Source organism: Rhipicephalus microplus, chromosome 9 (genome assembly GCF_043290135.1).
Source record: "Rhipicephalus microplus isolate Deutch F79 chromosome 9, USDA_Rmic, whole genome shotgun sequence".
Lineage (NCBI taxonomy): Eukaryota > Metazoa > Arthropoda > Arachnida > Ixodida > Ixodidae > Rhipicephalus > Rhipicephalus microplus.
Genome location: NC_134708.1, coordinates 7,860,518 through 7,880,400, shown reverse-complemented (window position 1 = coordinate 7,880,400; position 19,883 = coordinate 7,860,518). Strand labels below are relative to the sequence as shown.

Sequence of the window (19,883 nt, the reverse complement as noted above, 5' to 3'; positions counted from 1 at the left end):
TGTTTGCCCGAAACAGCAAATGCTACAGTTGTTGTAGGAGAAAGAAAAAGAGGTTGTTTAGGACTAAAAGCTGTTGAAAAAGACCACTGTGAGCAAGGAAATACAGCATAGGATATAATGCTGCCACTGCAAGTACAACAGTGGCATTGGCTTAGAAAGTCGACTGAAGTGACCTCAATTGTTGCAGACAAATCAAATCATGGAACAATTGCAGTCATTCATTGTCATATTACCTACAGCTATACCTTTTCGTGGTGAAAAAAAATCAGAAAATGTTTAACCAGCTGCTCGTAAGGGGACACTGACGAAACAGGCAAGCTGATGGCTTACAAAGAAGCATTCACTTCAACAATCATTTAAGCTGGTTAAACGAAGCGGGATTTGAATTAAGCGAGAGTGAAGCGGTTCAATGAGGAGTGGCGTGTGCAGAAGTGGCGTGAAAGTCGTGAGTAGTAGTGGCACTTATACCGATCTGCGACAGCCAATTGACCATCAAAGCCTTGACTAAGGAACAACTCGGAGACGACTCGGATGCGAAAACTACTTCTTTTCTTCTCGGCCGATGTATTTATCCCAAGGAAGTTCTATAGAGCCTCTGGAGTGGCAGTTCCGACCGCCGCCAATGGGAGCAAGTGAAGCCGCCGGCGGCCATATTGCTAGAGGAAAAACAGGGCGGAACCGCCATAGACCGCAATGGAATACGCGCTTTGCTCGCGTCGGTTTTCAGTTCCACGATAAAAAATGAGATGGAAACCACTTTTACGGTTAACCAACGAATAAATGCCTCTTCTTGTTTATGAAACAAATTATTTCATGCACCCATTGTCACTTGCACGCTTTCAGATCAATCTGTTGTCGAGAGATGCTTCGCATATCGATTTTGCTGGTGCACTATTGCAGCACAAAAGGGTTGTAATATATATTAGGTGTTTTAAGAAATGCGCCTGCAGATACTCAAGATCAAGGGGAACGCGACATTTGCTCGCCTGTTTCATACATGTGGTTGTGTGTGTGTAGGCAGATTACCAGAGAATACATATAGGGAAGTTAAAATAATTAAAGCTGAAGTTAGAAAAAAAGAGATAATTAAGTAAACTGGGAGTCACCAGTAATTTTTCTAGAGTTATCGAATTATAACCAGTTTACAGGCGGAACCAAAACCGAAGCACTGATGTCGCGTTCAACCGAATAACTACAGGAGACATACCCCAAATGAACCGTTTATAAGAACGATTGCAGTGGCGTTAGTTAAGCATAATAGTTATCAACATCCGTTGGCGACGTTTGTTGTCATGGCAAGCGCAGCCTTCAGAGCCTAGAAACGAAGTAGCTCGATGTTTGATATAACGCCACTCCCTCATTTCGGCAACTTCGTCTATCGGCCTTTTGGCTTCGGTTTCGTCGGCAAGATAGAACAGATTTCAAAGGTGTCTCATCTTGTTTTAGACGCAATTGCTTATATTTGTGATTACGTTGTATTGAAGCTACGTCAAAAAGGTAGAAACTAACAGGTTTTTGCAGTTGCGCTCGGAAAGCAGGAAAAATTTAAGGTGCACTGCCAGGCCGCGGTCTGGTTGTCTGCCCCGTTATGTCGAAGCAGCATTATTGGATGTGAATAGAACAGAGGTGGTCACCGTCCGTAGCCCCCCAACAATTTCTTCGAACAGCACGTTCCCAGGCAGAACGCAGCGCACTGTCTTTCGGAAACCTGCAACACGGATAATCACGGCATGGGATTAATCTCTACGTTGGCGAATTCCTCGATAAACATGCATTAAATTCAATTTTCACTCGCCAAGAAAAAATATATGCATGCACGCCATCAGTCTTGTTTTGTAAGACAACACCAGAAAACTAGGAAATAAAAGGACATTCAGAATTCCTACTCATTCCAATGTTCCATACGTGCAGCCATAAACCGCAATTGCTTCGTCCATAAACTTAAAACTCATGGACAACGTCGTGTCAGCGAGCATTTAAAGCTTCAAGTTACCTTTCATACAGCTATACGCGTGCATTACACGCATGCGCACCTTTGATGTTGTTTCTAGTTTAACAGAATACGCGAAAAAACAGGCGATCGTCAGCGAACGAAGCGAGAATACTTACACGTGAAGAGTGATCCCGGGCGTCTTCTTGATGCGATCTGTGCACCCATAAGCGACGCACGAAGTCCCCATGGCCGTGTAAAATCTTTAAGTGCTTTACAAAAGCACGTAACAGTCTCTGAAGGCCACTGCGAGGGCGGAGCGCACTTAGTCGTCTGCTTTCGAGTCTTTCCTTTTTCCAATATGGCGGCGACCGGCGTCACTTATCGGGGCGCACCTCCACTCCGGAAGACATAGTATAGAACCACCTTGATTTATCCTCACCGCGTCCGCATCCGAAAGCTTTCTGCATCTAACGGGATTTTGCACGGAGTGGTTTCGAAGCAAAAATATGCGCAGCGTCTTAACTGTGTCTCACTTTGGTGACCTCCGAAGTGGGAGACAGTTTCGAAGCCGCACTTATTTATTCACTTCTTCCTCCGCTTCCAGAATGGGGGGCATTGCAAGCTTTCTGCACCACATGTGGCTTTGCACTACTTCCGTCATTTCCGATGGAGGCGGAAATGAAGGAGGCCCGTGTGCTCAGATTTGGGTGCACGTTAAAGAACCCTAGGTGGTCTAAATTTCCGGAGCCCTCCACTACAGCGTCTCTCATAATCATATGGTGGTTTTGGGACGTTAAACCCCACATATCAATCAAACTACTTCCGTGATTGGCCCCCTTTGACTAAGTGACAACGTCATGTGATGACTACATCACGCGACGCAACGTGGTGCCAACGCCGTAGTGACATAATAATTATGGCAACTTTTGACGATATCTGACGTCGCATTGCCACGCACGTCCGGTTCACCCTTGCTGTATTTGGTTCACGCCCACAAAGACTGTCAGCAATGCTCAACGCAAACTGCGCTTTCAGTGTTCGAGAACCTCCAAGATTGTATTAGACCGTTTTGTTAAGATTGCGCGCAAGTCGCTCGAGTTTATCGCAGAGCTTGACCAGTGATAAGAAATTCGATGCGTGATGTATATTGAACAGCGCGTTCCAACGATGACGAGTTGATCGACGGCCAACGCTTTGACCGCCGCTATCGGCGCCAGTGTGTATCGCTGCAATCTGACTTTCCGCTTACCAGTCACAAGTTCGGCCTAATTCCACGCACAATATGCAGAACAAGAAAGAGACATACTTATTGGCGCTCGTCTACATGTCCCTTTCTTGTTCTGCGTTTTGTGTGTGCTAAAAAAGTTATAATATGGGTACATAATAACAACTGCGAAACAGTTTCGTCTTGGACTATACATTAGTTATTGTGACGTAGGAAAAACAAATCATACAGTCTGCTCCCTCCGTCCACGTCACGCTCCAGTGACGATATGATGACGTCTTCGCGCGATGATTTTTCGTATCACTCGTGTTGATGGCGCTGACGTGGGACGCCAATGGTCAATATTGATTTCCTACAAGGCACCTAAGACTTCCCATTAAAAAAAGAAGAAATAAAGACAAGTCGGTAAACTTATCTCAAAGGTTCACCTAAGAGCATAAAACGTTTCTACGCTTACATTTGGTGCCCACTGAGCGAGCATCTAAACATGAATGCACACTCGACGAGAGTCAGTCGTGGGGACAGGGAATGATGGGAACTTGCAGAGAAGCATCGTGCTTATGACAGCACAGCTACTGAACTGCCACGCTTATGTTGAAACGACGACGCGCTAATGATTAAGGGCGAGTGACGCAAGCGGGTCGCAATTCTCGCGCAGTGGGAAGAAGCGAGACGGGCCCTTCTGTGAGCATCGACGAGCGCGGCGGCTACATCCGGCCGAGCTGTGCGGGATTCGCGACGGGCGAGTTCCGCTTCGACATGGAGGAGGACCAGCGGCCGCCGATGTGGGTGAGTTACATCTTTGACACTTGTTACGTCATTGCTCAAACAGGAGTCTATACCGGTGACACATGGTGTACTGCCGATCGCGATTAATACCGACAGGGATCAAGTTTCGCAACAGCAATTGGCTTCCCTTTGAAGGAATGGAGGCATTTGCACAGAGGCGTAGCCAGAAATGTTTCCGAAAACGGGGGGGGGGGGGGGCAATTTTTCAACTTCGAGGCGAGGGGGCCTTAAAATTGTAATTTTTCGCTCTGCTTGTTATGGCTAAAATATTTCTGGATTGGGGGGGGGGGGCAGTGTGGCGCCCTTGGTTACGCCACTGAATTTGCGTAATAAAAGCATGAATCAGGATAAACAAATTCGATTTGAATCGGAACCTATCACGATCAATGTCGACCGGGTGACACCGGTATCAATTTACTGCATTGAGGCCGACCCACTGCATGTGGTGGCTCAGTGGTTTCGCACCTGCAAAACAGCGCAAGAAACCGAGACACGGAAGGAACAGACGGGACCAGGGCTTAGTTTTGTGTCTTCGCTCATTAAAGCATAACGACAGGCTCGGTCCCAGACAATCTCTGGTATGGTGCTCCACTGCTGACATGACGGGATCGAATCCCAGCCGCGAAGGCCGAGCTTAGGGTAAGGCGAAATACCAGAGGCCCGCGTATATTTAGATTTAAGTGAGTGCTAAAAAAAAAGCCCACGTGGTCGAAATTTCAGGCGCTTTGCGTCGTCCCTTATAATCATATCGTGGTTTTGAAACGCAATACCCCAGATATTATTATCAAAATTGGCACTATCAAATGATTTCTCACATGCCGAAGTATTGTCACGCGATTGCGACGATAAAGCAACTAGCAGTAGAAGTGGTAGATACTCAGTTATATTATGCGTACAGACAAAACAAACACAAGCAAGCAATACAAGTAGCGCTCAAAGCAACGATAGCGACGGTCACGGTGGTCAGTCGCCGGTATCTGATCGTTTAGGAGACACGACAGCTTCATCTGTGGCACTCGCGTTAGTTCACATGATTGTAAGTCGACTCGAATGTAGAACGATCCCCCTTCTCCCCGGAAGGCACATACGAAAAAAAAAATGAGTGCATTTAATTAAGGGCCCTTGTTTACGTGGTCGGTGGACTGACTACACGTTTCCCGACTTCACAGTTGGAGCTATCGCCCGTCTTATCCCGCATTTCTCTGTCCTGTCCTCGTAAAAGTATAGTGCTGGAGTGTTTTCAGCAGAAATTTATCGCTACCTAACCTCACAATGTAGGTTTGTAAAGTCAAGAAGATGAAGAAGAAAAAAAGAAACACCATTATCGCTGTGCAAAAATGACTTCTTGGCAGTGCTTTGCGGGTTCAGAAAAGCTATAGCTTACGTACAAGCAACATGCTTGGTAAATTTTTCATGAATCGTTGCTGAGACTGTGGGTAGTAGGCGAAAAAATATGGTATATGTTGCAGGTAGAGCCAGAACGCGAACGTAACATCGTAACCATACCACACCGTCCCTAATTCCTCGTTTGTCTTGCCGTAAATAGTGGGACTAATTTGTTTCGAATGTAACTTGAACCCCCCGCCCCCAAATTTGTATTTCAGATTTAGCTAAAATAGGTCGACGTACAATCGTGTAAATATTGTGCATAGTTAACTCCATCATATGCATCATGCGTACAATTTTAGCAACTGTCCAACACACACAAAAAAGGTTACAAGGCGTGACTTGAATGCAGTGCGCATATCGATGGCACGAGTCAGCCCTTGAACAGTATAAGCCGCTCACGCCTGTACCATCACAAGTCAGCCACATAACAATGAAAACACTTCGACGCTTTTTCTTTTTTCTTAAGTAACTGACATTTACGATAGACTAACGTTATTATAATATCCTAGTAACGTTGGATGCACTACATGAGCCTTGTGGTTGTCCATCGTGCTCATGTGATGCGGAATCGGGCGCACTTTGTAAACTAACAAAACCTAACCTAACAAAAACCTGCAAAAACCTGCTAACTTAACAAAAAAAGAAAGATGGCCGTCACCAGAAAATGGCGACAACTTGTGCGTTAATTAATATGTCAATAAAAGAAAGGTGTAATTTTGCTTAAAATGATTAGCCCGCATTATTGCGGTGGCCTAATTTTTTATTTCACTAATAAGAATGACATACCTGTGCCCGATGAGCGCATGGTGTCTCATCTTTATTTCCTCTACCTTTTCTCTACGCGATGAGTCTCAAACACGCTGCCCACCGACCCTTCGCTTGCAGCTCGCTCATCACTCTTTTCATCCGATTTTTTTCCCCCAATACCATTGCTTCTGAACAAACCATGCACGACTAGTCTTAAGCATACTTTTCGTGAGGTACCTACTGTGGTTGCCATGTGTTGATACATAACCGTGGAACAAAAGTCAGTCTGCGTCCACATTGGATAGAGATCGGTATCGATATGTTTGGATACTGGCGCCAAATCTTCGAAAATGACCAATATATGACAAATGTGAAGGGCCTCTCAAGGCAACGTTAGTTGAAACATTTACGAACTACCCCCATCTCACTGCTTCTTCACTGTTGTGGCGTGGCCCTTGCAGGAGTAAATTTCGGCCCACTAGTTGAGGCAAATTTGAGACCCCTTTTTTATGTATACACCTTATGTCATAGAGAAGGCAGTAGTCGTGCCTCTGCTGGTGGCGATTGTCACTTGACTATCTGAGCATGCAATTCTAAATGTAATCTCAATAAGCAAATCACGTGTTTCGTGAACGAACAGAAGGTTTATTTAGCCCCATTGAAAGTGCACGTGATGTACTGGTGTACACTGTAGAGTTAGAGCAAGCTCACGACGAAGGAATACAGGAAAGTTGTACAAAAAACGATGCATTTGTCGTGGCCCTGTGGGAACTCGTTTGTATAGTTGGACACCATTAAATACAAGTTATCCATGAACGATGAGAAAGGCGTGCAGCTAATCAGAAAGCTTCAGGTTTATAGCTCGGGCAAAGGAAGAATAATACGCTAAAGTAGAAAATAAGAACGCTTTCCGACAAGGGCAGTGTTAGACATAAAACAAATATCTCGTCAACCTATGTGACACTCTTTTTTTTTCTTTCAGAGCTGGAAGCGCATCCTAGCGGTCTGCCTCCTGGTGAGTCGTGTGACGACATGCCTTGTTTATGCACAATCAGGCGCGAATCATGATGCACTGTTTGTGAGTGTGTAAACTTCCGCTAACATAACGCCAAGACACCCAGTATTACATCCCAAGAGAGAAAATTAGGTAATGCGTTTCCATTCGAGTTTTAGCAATTCATTGTGATTAGCACTAATTCAGTACCTCAACTATCTGCAGTCAGTCATTTTGACATAAAAAGAATGAAATCATAGGCTCCGAATGATTGCACAAATAGCTTTTGGTCTGCATTTATTTCGAGAAAAGCAAAATACTTTTGGCGTTGGTTCTAGAATGCGGCACATCGAGCTACCCGTCGTACAACGTGGTGCTTTCACCAGAGTGGCCCGCTTCAGATATACGCAACGCACTGAGGTTTAGTCAAAGCAGATTCAACATGCAAAATGTTCAATTAATGTAATGAGGTATATGTATTGTTCTGTTTTCATCACAAGTTGGCATGGACAGGTTGCGCATACAAACGTAGCCAGCGCTGCTGAAAGGAATATTGCCTCAGAAATAACTACCTATAGGAACAGCTCACCTGCGGTCGTTGTTCTCTGAGCAGGCGGTGGCATTGCTGGTGTCCTCCTTCCTGGGCGGCTACTTCCACGGTTTGCAAACGGGCAAGAGGACGAGGGACCAGCAGGGAAATATTTCCGGTACGTTTCGACTAAAGTATGCATTCATTGCTGTGACCCATAGCTAGCTTGTAATAGACCTGAAAGGAAAAGCAGTAGTGCCATGTAATTGAATTTCACGCGACTCAAAAAAACATTGCACTCGGTGGAGAGTGCCATGGAACGCATCAAGTTTTCACTGGTTAAGACTACGCCACCGTCGTGTCATCACTGATTATATATTCGCGAAGTTAACGCCCAGAAGTGAAGGCAGATGAAAAAAAAATCGAAAAGCAGGGATGGCAACCAGATGCGCGACAGGTTTGCTACCCTGCACTGGGATAAAGGAGGGATTCAAGAATGGAAAGAAAGAATGTGGAGAAAGGTGCTATCAGGTTTGAACACGTATGCCTGTCCGTTACCCGCTAAGGCGATGGTACATGAAATACCTGAAAAGCGTGCTCCTTTGCAAGTGCAGCCTTATTGCGGGAAAGCCACCTTTGACGTGCATAACTTATTTGCGACGAAAAAAATCCGTACACAACTCTTCTAGAACTAGCCTCGAAGAAGACAAGTTCACTTGTAGAAACGTCAGCTCGAGCGCAAATGCCCTGTTTGCGGATTTTCTTTTCATCGCAAATTTCCATCTTCCTTTTCCTGCCGTTTTTTTATTTATCATTTATTAGCGTTATTTCACGACCATGTTGAATCCTGCACGCACACGCAACCGAGAAATGCACTTGATACATGTCTAAAGTACGTCCTAATTGCATATTTATTATACGCCACATGCAACTTACATATAGAAGATGCCATGGTATTGGTTTTATTTGGTAATTGATGAACCGTTTCGTGAAATTATTGTTGGTGAGTATTGAGGCGCTCGCATTCCAATCTTGTGTTATGCTGATCCCGTCTTCAATCAGGTCTTGCTGCGAAAGTACTGAGGCTTGATATAATTTGCATATAATTGAAAAAGATTCAATGGCATGAATCATGCTGTTATCACAATGGCGGTGTCTTTTCTCGGTTTGATTGACAGAGGATCTTTTAGGTACTTGTTTCTTTTATACCATTAACACTACCCTTTTTATCTGTCTCCAATCCCCCCCCCCCCCCCCCAAAAAAAAAGTCATCCTCATATATCTGTTTCGCACATCACGGACAATACGCTACGGTTAAATTTTCCTGGTGATGCGCATCGCTCGAAATTTCCGCAATAATGAAACGAGCGAAAAGCTAGTTGTTTCGAGCAAACGATTGTAATAAAAAAATTTTAAAGATGTTCTAAAACGATAATACCATGGACCTCTAGAGCTATTCAAAAAATGATTGCCTTACTACTCCGTGTGCGCAAGCATTCGATTCGGTTCTAACATTCCCTTTTTGCAGACCCTTTCTAATAATAAATGCCTTGAAAGCTATTCGTGAACACCCAATATTTCGTTTTTGTTTGTTCTCGTTTTTTTTCTGACGTCCCACATTGTCGTCTGTGTCTTTTGCCAGAGGAACTGTTTGACTCGGAATGGCAGCGGCTTCCCTGCATCACCGAAGACGATGTCTGTCCCGAAGGGTAAGTGCTTCTGTGGCCAGGGAAACTAACGTGAACTAAGTGCAGAAATCCTGGTGTTCTCTCCACTGCACGGAACAAGCCAGGGTCACTGCAGTGGACATTATCCACACTGAGCTTGCGAACTGTGCATCGTGAGTGCAGTCTGAATCGCAGACTGTCACTGGACGACAGTTCTCTTGTTGTTGTTTACGTGCACCACGAGCAAATGACAGTTTGGCCACGTCGCGAATCGCTGTCTCCCTGTAACACCACAGTGTGAAGACACGTCATTGATGATTGACGATTGCGAGAGACGCCGTACTGGAGGGCTCCGTAAATTTCGATCATCTGGTGTCTTTTAACGTGCACTCACATCGCACAGTGCACGGGCTTCTACCATTTCGATTGGCTCAATCGAAATGCAACCGCCGCGTGGCCGGCATCGAACCTGGAACCTTCGGGAGAGTAGCCGAGCCACTGATCCACCGCGGTGGACGACACTAGTGTTCTTTAGAGCAACAATCCGAAAATGTTGAAATTTCGTGCCAGTGCTCATTTGACCATCCTGTTTTAAAGCGAAGAGCCTTCTTTTAAACCTTAAGCTGTTATTCCGATTCTTAGAACTACGGCAAGTTCAGCTACTAAGAACTCGTCATAAAACGTAAAGCTTGTAAACAGAGACACAGGATAAAATTAGAAGACAACACAAGCGCCTACTGTAATCTGAAAGGGCGTACATCGGCCGAAAAGAAAGCAGGTACAAAAGCAAATATGAGCAAGAACATTAGCTCCGCCAGTCAATCAAGTCCACATGGGGATCTACGCGAGACATTTACATTACATTACCTTACATTACATTACGTGACATTACGAGACATTCTACGCTGTTGAGACATTTCATTTCTTCTTTATGTAAGCTGATTGATGCCCGACTCACGCGTGCGCCTCCATTACTGTTGATATGCGTCAACCATGGCACGTGATACAGTCCGGTTATGGTACTGCATATTAAGGGCGGCTAAAACGGACTCAAAAAAGAAGTCAATTTTGACACTGAAAACGCCCAAAATGCCTGGACAGTCGTCTATCACGTAAACCTCCACGCGCGCCGGATTGATTGGTTCACCTATTTTCGTGCTTTTTTGACTGTGTGCATTTTCAGTTGGCAGTCGCCGTTTGTGATGTCCCGATCTCTTCCTTGTGCCCGTGTTTGCAGGTCCCGTCTCTTTCAGAATGGTGGCGGTGGTTGTGGCTAGAAGAAAAAAGAAAATCCGCCTATAGTTTCTGCAGCGTGGGAACGCGCAGCGCCTTTTTGGAATGAATACTTACCAAGCAGAGTTGGTAAAAGCAGTGGCGAAACTGCGTTCCGAAACCCGGACACGCAATTTGCCGATCCTGCGGGTTTAGCAGAATGTCGCGCCTTCCGGGAGCGGCAACGCGAAACGCAAAACATTGCGTTTGTTAGTTATTTTTTGATTATTAGGTAACGCGACAGTCTGCACACTCCCGCCATCTCAGCCAATGGTTTGTACGAATTTTTATACATGGAGCCTATGGCAAGTCTTACGATTGGATTACTCTGCTACCAACTAGCTCAGCTCTGTGTCACCATAATACTGAGCATTTATCAAATTATGGCCTCAATTTCAACTCCCGACAATTTAGAGATGTATTAGACGACGAGCTTCCAGTTAGCAACCTCTTGTGCTCCGTTAGTCTCTGTCCTATGCAGAAGTGACCGCAGCCAAAAGGAACATTATAAAGTACACTTTTGCGGCAGCAAGTGAACTTGTTCGTGTGTTTTATGAACCAAACATCAATGTCAGTTCGCCATTTGCCTATCAATTCTGTCTGAGGCGCACGTTACCCACGTATCCCAGGAGCCCTCGACTGCGGCGTCTCTCATAATAATATCGTATTGTTGGGACGTTAAACCCCGACAAATATCACTTTAGGTGTGGCGACACTTATATAATATACAAACACGACCACCACCTCTGCTTCTTCGTTTTGACAGAAGAAGCACGTTTTGTGCCGCGTTGTTGTCGCTCGTTGGCCTTACGTTCATTGAACTCTGACATGACGCACGCGCACGCGCGGAAGAACATAGCGTGAGAAAGGGGATATTCTGATATTAAAGTATAGTTGACCCGTTAACCCGGGCCGCCGACTTGTGGGTGCGTGTGTAAGAGGCATCGCGGTTAGACTGTCGTATTAAGAAAAAACAAATCCTGCGTATATATACACCGAGCCTTCCTCTCTGGTGGTATTCATACGAAGCCGCCTCGGTGGAAAGCGGTTGCTATACCAAGTAGGCTTAATGACGGCTCGCGTGACTCGCGTTATTAAGTCGTCAGAGCAGCGCGTAGCTTTTTCTATTCTTGCTATACTTCGCGAACTCTTCTATAGCCACGCTATACCGTATGCGATACGACGAGGCCAACATTAAACAAGGCGGGTAAGTAAAGAAGGCTGCGTACGGTAATGCGGCGATTACCCGATGTGCGAGGAACGGTCACGCAAGACACTGTTTCAGTCAAGGCTCGTGAACTTCCACCCGACTCTGTGCTTATCATTCCTCGGCTTTTGCCGAAGAGGCGACATGTTGTGTCACTGAGACCACAGTCGGATAAAAGGCACGGCGAATGCAGTCGCGTGTTGCGGCAAAGGAACTCGCTTCTATTATGGGAACCTCACACACTTGGAGATACCTGTCCCACCATTTTTTCTGATGTCCCCACTTATTGCTATTGAAGTCAGTATATTCTCCTGCAGGTTATAGGGTAAGTTATGGGTTAGGTGAGAATGTACTAGTAGCCGTAAATTTCGCTATTACGTTATGGGTTAGGTGAGCCGTAAATTGCGCTATTGCCTAAAGTGTTTCACCCATATATTTACCCAATTTTACAACGTCATCACACGCCAAACATCGATCTAGCCAAGGAGGATGATAGATGCGCGTCATTTTCGTCGTTTCATTTCGCATACCTTACAGGGAGCCCGCACCGCTTCAAACACGAGAGATTCTTCCCTTTCTCGCTTCACGGTATTTGCTCCTCGCCATTTGTTTATTCGTAAAACGTGTAAAATTTCAGTTTAGTCGCTAAGCCTATCAGGATATCGCGCTTTCAAGTTGCGTGCAGTTATCTCCACATATACGCAGTGGAAAACGCACAAAAACGCAGTGAAATCGGCTGATCGCGCACGACATATCTAAAGTAGTGCTAGACAAGCCAGAACGGCAAGGCAGGGCATGAGACAATTCGCAACTGCAGTATTCCTCGTATACGAACCAATCGAGAGCTTATTTCCTCGTGACGTCACGCGAACAAACTGCTGGCGTCACAAATTTCGTCCGAAAGGCGCGGGTAACGTTTTCGGAGCTTGTCTCATGTCGAGTGCGGCGTGCGTTGCAGGTACAGCGAGCCTCCGTTGATTCTGATCTCGCTGGACGGCTTCCGGGCCGACTACCTGTCTCGCGGCCTGAACCCGTCGCTGGAGCGACTAGCGCAGTGCGGCGTCAAGGCGCCCTTCATGCGCCCGGTGTTCCCGACCAAGACTTTCCCCAACCACTTCACCATAGTCACGGTGAGTGAGACTGCGCCACACGCTACGCGAAGTCTTCCAAATAACGTTCAAGTATCGACAGCTTTCGTGAGCGAATGCACCAATGTTCCAGAATAGAGCCCGACTGAATACTAAGGACAATAAAAAAAAAACAAAAAAAAACAAGGCAGCATGTTACAGTCTCTGCAGTATAACGCTAAAAGGGAAAAACGTGCTGCCCAGTTCGTAACGCATCAAGTTAAGCAATCGAAGAACAGATTTCTCCCACGATATAACATGGATGCAGTGTGAGATGTACGCTTTAAACTACTTTGACGTTCGCATTATTACTATGTAGGTAAATAGCGCGAAAAAACACATACACACACAAAAAAAGCATACAAGACATGGATGAGCGCTCATCCTTGCCTTTCTTCCTCGCCTATGTGGCTAATTACTTGTAGTAAGTTACTTTCCCCCATTAGGCCATGGTCTCATTCATCATATACATGATGCCTTGAAGCCCCGCCGCGGTGGTCCAGTGGCTAAGGTACTCGGCTGCTAACCCGCAGGTCGTGGGATCGAATCCCGGCTGCGGCGGCTGCATTTCCGATGGAGGCGGAAATGTTGTAGGCCCGTGTGCTCAGATCGGGCGCACGTTAAAGAACCCCAGGTGGTCTAAATTTCCGGAGCCCTCCACTACGGCGTCCCTCATAATCATGATGGTTTTGGGACGTTAAAGCCCACATATCAATGAATGATGCCTTGAAGTGGTATGCGAGGGATAATTGGCCAGCTGCCATCTCGTAATAAGATCACGCACTACGTGACGCCCAACATGCAAGAAAGTGTTCCACACTCGCCGCAACGGCAATAGGTGGCGCTGACTGACGTTTCCACGTTTAATGCACATAAATACCCTATAAAGTGAACGGGGAGATAACCGCCACCGTAGCTCAGGAGTGGAACGTCGGGCGCATTATTAGAAAGGCGCAGATTCGGTTCCTGCCTGTGGCAAGTCGTCTTTCCGCCCACTTTTCTTTCATCACATTTACATTACAATTACTTCTAAAAATATCCCCTATACTTTCCCTGACATTGCTGTCTGTTAGTTCTCATTAATATTGTGTCTAATAAAGAAAACGAACTCTTAAATATACACTTTCCTTCATTTGTAGTAATTATGTTAGACCAACTATCCCGACGAGCAGCCCTGCAGGTCGTTCTCGCATGCATCGCTGTGCCCAGTTACAATCTTTCCGCACGTCACAGTGCGTTTCAGTATTTCCGGAAGCCCGTGACCATGTCATGTAACGGCGTCGCGATGATGTCACATATTTCCTATTTGTGACATCATGCTGACGTCGCAACAAGCCGTTTCATATTGTTATACGAGGACCCGCTATCGCACACAGAGGCTGGAGTGCTGCGCGATATGGCGGCCGCAATTCGGCGGCACCGTTACTGGTAAATACTGTAAATATACTCGATTCTGCCTCTCTCGTGTATTCGTGATCCCCGTGACCATTCGGTGGAGCTGCGGAGTATAGAATAAGCGCTGTGCGACGGCGGGCTCAATGCCTCGCTACAGTATTGACACTCAGCTCGCCCGGAGGAGGTCGCGTCAGTTTTTGTACCGTTCTATACCCTGTTTCGCTCTTCACCGGGCGACTGGGCAATCGAGGCTAACGCCTTAATATGCTCAGCGGCCGCCACCGCATAGACGTCCGGCGGCAAGATGGCTTCACATGCAGCCACACTAACGTGAACGAAGGTAGACCACGGTTCATTACAGAGAGGTCGTAAATATATACTCGTATACCACCCTGCCCCGGGGCCACGACTGTCCGTGCCGGTTCCGACGATCATGCAGTTGCCGTGCATAACACTCGAACAATTCGGCTCTCCCGCCCTGCGCAGTGAAACGCGGGCAGATGCTCAACTGGGGCGGGACGTCCCGACCGGTGTCGGGTTATTAGATCTTAGCGCATGTATTAGGCGGGCGCCCAGTCGTCGAACCTGTTATTAGACAAAGCGTACGATTACACGCCGCGCGAGACTCCCTCACCCGTGCGTGACTTGAGCCAGGGAGGGCCGGAGCAGACTGTTGTTTTCTTAATTTCTAATTAATTATACGGGACACTTCTCATCCCGCGTAACCAGTTTGGATACACTCCCCCGACCGACTGCCGGTCGCATTCTGTCGGTGTGTGTACGCTCCGGAACTGCATCCAGGCTACAGTCCTTAACGCCGGGACATTGACGCCAGCCTAGGTTGTTTCTGCGTCGCTCCAGATACGCGGTTCCTGGGATAACAACGCGACGCTGGGCGGATATGTTGTTGCTTTTCGACTTGCTTGTTCCACACAGACCAGACCGGGCGACTGGAATTGCTGGAGTGAAATCAATCGCCCGAATTGGCAACTGATCGTGTAACATTGCAGCGGTGCAATACGAACTTTAAAGCGTGCTGCTGGTACAGCAAACGCAGCTCTCATGTGGCCCTAAAGGATCTTTGCGTAAATTGGTCTGTTACGTCATTACTTATGTGCTGTGGAGAGATATAGGTAGCAACTCGACAACTCCATTGCTCAGTATCCCTTTAGCACAAACAAAAGGATAGTTACCCTAATATATAAATATTGCAAAAAGAACAAGTAAAAGAAAGACAGGTAGCAAACTGAAAGAAATTAAGAAAATAACTTGTTAATAGACTATTCAATGGCAAAAGTTAACTGTACAATAGAACTCTCGCACGCACACATTTAAGTTCGAGTTGAATCCACAGTACCTGAAATAACACAGCACTCCATATTAATTTGCATAGCTTCATAAGTACACATGGCTGCTCAGCGTAGCCGCTTATCTAGTCACTGTCCTCTAAGAAGTCTTTCAAGATGTTTGCCTCCAGCTGAATATGCTTTACAGGACACCGTCGAGTTGATTTTTGTAATGTAAAAAAGTGCACGCGTCCCAGCTTACTAGTCTGTTATCAAACGTTCTTCTTTTATTTGCGTAGTTTGTGCATTCAAGAAGAATGTGACCAACATTCGAACGTTATAGCTGAAGCGCTGTCAACACGTGTTCCCCGCGTTGTCTACAAGGTTATGTCCGATTCGGTTGCAGGGTCTCTGGCCGGAATCGCACGGCATCGTGGACAACAAAATGTACGACCCCGAATTCAAGACGCTCTTCAGGATCGGAAACATCGAGTCATACAACGGACGCTGGTGGGAAGCAGAACCTGTGAGTAGGACAATTAATAAATTCAAGCGCGTTTAATGGCCGTAGAGACTATTTGACGGTATACCATGTAAGATGAGCACGGGCTACACTCTTCATGAATGCCGAGTAGGCAGTTTAACAGCAGCATTGCGTTATTGTGACGGCACTCAAACGACAACTGTAGAACTGCCGCTCGAAAATGACGAATGCAGAGATAATAGTTCATGAGATTCAATGTCCCGAACCCACTATACGAATGCAAAGACAACGATGCAGTGTGTTATACATTTCCAACTTGGTTGTTGTCATCTTGGTTCTGATTGCGTATAAGTCAACTTGTAGGACTCACGCAATCTTAAGTATTTGTACGATCGAGCGACCCGTTGCGTCATGTATTTGGGCAACTCTTGCCGCATCATGGTGAGCTTCCACGTTCACTTCGCGTCTTATGTGCACGAGTCACTGAAGTTTTCTAAAGTGCGGATAACTTTACAGGGGCAGGCTGTCGTATGCTGTCGTCGTCGCGTGGCGTAACGCGACGCGACGACGACAAAACATCATCGAGGTATCGGCAGGTGATCAGTGTGTTCGGAAGCGGTCACAAACATCAAAAAACAAAAGTTGATTTTACTCTTCATAAAACAGGCTTTCTACATTCCGAACAAATGCATCTTCAGAGGTAAAATTAACGCATTCACGTGGCAATTTGTTTCACTCTTCCACTGCTGACGGGAAGAATGAATATTTAAAAGTGTCACAGCGTGACATGAATGGTCTGATGCACTTATTATGGTTGGTACGAAGGGAGTGATGGTTAGGCGGCTTTATATAGTTGTCTTTATCTATGTTTAAACCGTTGTGATACAAAAGACAAAGAAACTTTAAGGAAGAGACACGGCGACGGGCTGCAAGGGTCGGTAAGCACGCCCGCCTGCGCAGCTCAGTGACACTGTCAGTGACACTGTGGCTTACAGCGCCGCCGTCATCACGCATGTAGTATAACTGAACCACATACTCCGAAGCCTTATTAAAGAGGCCATGGCGCAGTCACCAAATAATTCTCGGTTTTTAAGCGAAAACTACAAGTAAATGGTTTATTATGCCTATACATATAAAAAGTGGACTGTAAAAAATATTACAGTGCGAAACGAGCCCTAGAAGAAACCGACTTTAAATACCGCCATTTTGCAATGGTGCCTGTGACGTCATGCCCTGCATCGAGCGGAGCCATCGCCTTCCACCAGTTTCAGCCGCAGCAAACCACTCAATTTTGGTGCCAGCAGAAGAAAGCTAAAAAAATCCACAAAATATCCATGACATGAAGGATGAAGAGTGGGGGCGTTAGGTGCTACGTTAAAGTCGCCGACTTGAATAAAGGGTGGACGGCCCTGCAGGGCAGATGATCGCTTATTGTACTGTCATATACTTGTACACGCAATGTCGGTTTCTTCTTGTGTAGCGCCAACCAGGCCCGAAACATTCTGCATGTACAATAGAACATGCAGAATGTTTCGCCCGAAACAGCTTCGGCCCTAATTTCGCGCGCAGCTGACCATGGAACAGTGTCGTTCGCCGAAATGCACACGCTCGCGCTGCTAGCTGCTTGTTACGTCACGACTTTGTCGGGCAACACTGTTGCGAGTGCACCAATGTTGCCCGACTCTGAGACCACTCACGTGATTATAAAACATTCAATAAAATGAATCAAGCGCACGACCAAGTGCGCCATTCAACACGGGTTATGATCGCAATTTGGGTGTCATGACCGTTACGAGTGAGATGGCACAATGTGACGCAGATATGGCTGACAGCGGAGAAACAAGGGAAGCGTGCCTCCACTTTCTTCTGGCCAGGCTCGGACGTGGAAATTAAGAACAGCCGGCCGAGCGAATTCTTCAAGTACAACGAGTGAGTCCCATCATTCATTCATTCATTCATTCATTCATTCATTCATTCATTCATTCATTCATTCATTCAAAGACTAGCTTGAACTAAAATAAAATCCTTACCCTGTCACCAAGGCTAGGACTTATGTCACGGATAAAGGGTGCGTGCCCACGCGATGGACTCAAAGACCAGAATGTCCAAAGAGCCCAGTTATAAAGAAAAGGAACGCAATACTAAAACATGTGCAAATGTACAAAATAAAACAAATAACCGTAGACTAATCAGGCTAGATTGGTAACTAGACCACCCTAATTAAAGTCTTAACTCTAGCCCTATATCTTCTAATGGTTCGGGCCGGCTTACGTGATGCCGCTGACTTGGCTAGCTCGTTGCCGAAGTCTGGTCTGTCGTCGACCCTAATGGCCACTCCGCAACTCCATGCGTCTGTCGTCGCCTGTGCGTGCTTGCCGACGTCACTGACGATACAGTATAGGTCCCTTTCGGCCAACCGTTACTGTCAAGTGCTTCACCCGGCGTGGCCTTCCATTGTTGACCGTGGCACTACGGGGATTGCCTTGGGTGACTCGCTTCCGGAAGAGGGCTTGCGCCGGGAACACTCGTCCTTGCTAGGCGCTTTCGCGACCCCCGGCGATTTCGCCGGCAAGCTCGGGTCGCTCGCGTCTCGGGCAGCGGATCCCCGTTGCTCCCGTCGCCGGTGCGTGCCCACCAAACGTCCTTGGTGTACACCAAGGAGGATTAAAGAAAAATTGCTGGAGTGGAAGCTCCTGCAATGCCTTGCCAGCAGAAGTGAAGCCACCTTTTGCCACTGCCAAGATGGCGGAAGCATGCTCTTTTCTGATAGTGCCCACTTAATGATCAAGTGGCTTTGATACGTCATGTAAATGCTACGTTAGTTCTATATGAAAGGATAGTTGTTCCCGACGAAATAACACACAGAAACAAGTATGGATGACTGAATCTTCAAAGAACTTTGCCTCCAATTAGAGGCTCACTACGGAATACTGGTGACTTTAAGACACACTTGCAGCACTACGTGGCCCGAAAAAGTTCCCACATTAAACTCGTTGGGCGTGCGACGGAAGTGCTTCGTTTTTAACCGCTGAACGGTGATACTTTGTCATGCCCCTAGTAAGACGGCCGCCACAACCGCCATCTTGCCAGAGGAACGGCTTCACTTCTGCGCAATGATTTCCACTCCAGCAATTTTTTAAATCCTCCTTGGTGTATAGTGACCTTGCTTGCTTGCTTGTGCCTATGTTTGGCTCGTGCCCACCGCGGGAAACTGGCCATTAAACCGGTGGTTATTATATTAAGTATAAACGAATTTCAAGTTTGGTTAAGGAAAATGAATAAAACAGATATCTATAAATAATGAAATGTAACAATCCGAAAGTCACGTACGATTGAAGTAGAAACAAAACTAAAATAGAAATCAATAACAGAGTTTCAAAGAACTAGACTTCCATTAGAGATAACCTAACAAGAAAATTTTCTCATGTCTTTAGGGAATTCACAGACTGAATTGCAGATGTTCCTGTTGCTGTGGCCCAGAAAAGAAGTCCCAAAGAAAAGAATGTTTTAAGAACTAAGAGTAACGCTTAATGATGTGAATAAAATTTCTAAATGTGTTTTTTCTATTGCTGGTTAAACGCCAGCACGTAAATAAAAAATTATCAATGTTTTCAGGCTCTTGACAGTATAATAGATGAGCGGAGATGGCACCTGACCCGCCCTATATAAATACAAATTAAGAGGCGGAATGCGGCAGCAAAATTTTGTGAAGCACACTTCCGATTCGCGAGTGGGGGACCATTTATTATCCCAAGGAAAAGTAAGGTGACCGCGAACTTGTAACCTAATATTCCATGGAATCCTAAAGAACCTTCCACCACCGAGTTCCGCGAGACCAC

General features: G+C 46.2%; 1 protein-coding gene across 1 annotated transcript in view; it reads left to right on the top strand.

The window, feature by feature from the left end:
- Window positions 1–3,797: 3,797 nt before the first annotated feature.
- The window catches only part of LOC119163409 (ectonucleotide pyrophosphatase/phosphodiesterase family member 3), a 35,123-nt gene continuing 19,037 nt past the window's right edge, over window positions 3,798–19,883 (top strand). The window contains exons 1-7 of the mRNA XM_075873048.1: window positions 3,798–3,947; window positions 7,066–7,098; window positions 7,691–7,784; window positions 9,249–9,315; window positions 12,711–12,882; window positions 15,967–16,086; window positions 17,864–17,973. Of these exons, the coding sequence (XP_075729163.1) occupies window positions 3,918–3,947; window positions 7,066–7,098; window positions 7,691–7,784; window positions 9,249–9,315; window positions 12,711–12,882; window positions 15,967–16,086; window positions 17,864–17,973 (626 nt within the window). The 5' untranslated portion in view covers window positions 3,798–3,917. The remainder of the gene's footprint in view (window positions 3,948–7,065; window positions 7,099–7,690; window positions 7,785–9,248; window positions 9,316–12,710; window positions 12,883–15,966; window positions 16,087–17,863; window positions 17,974–19,883) is intronic.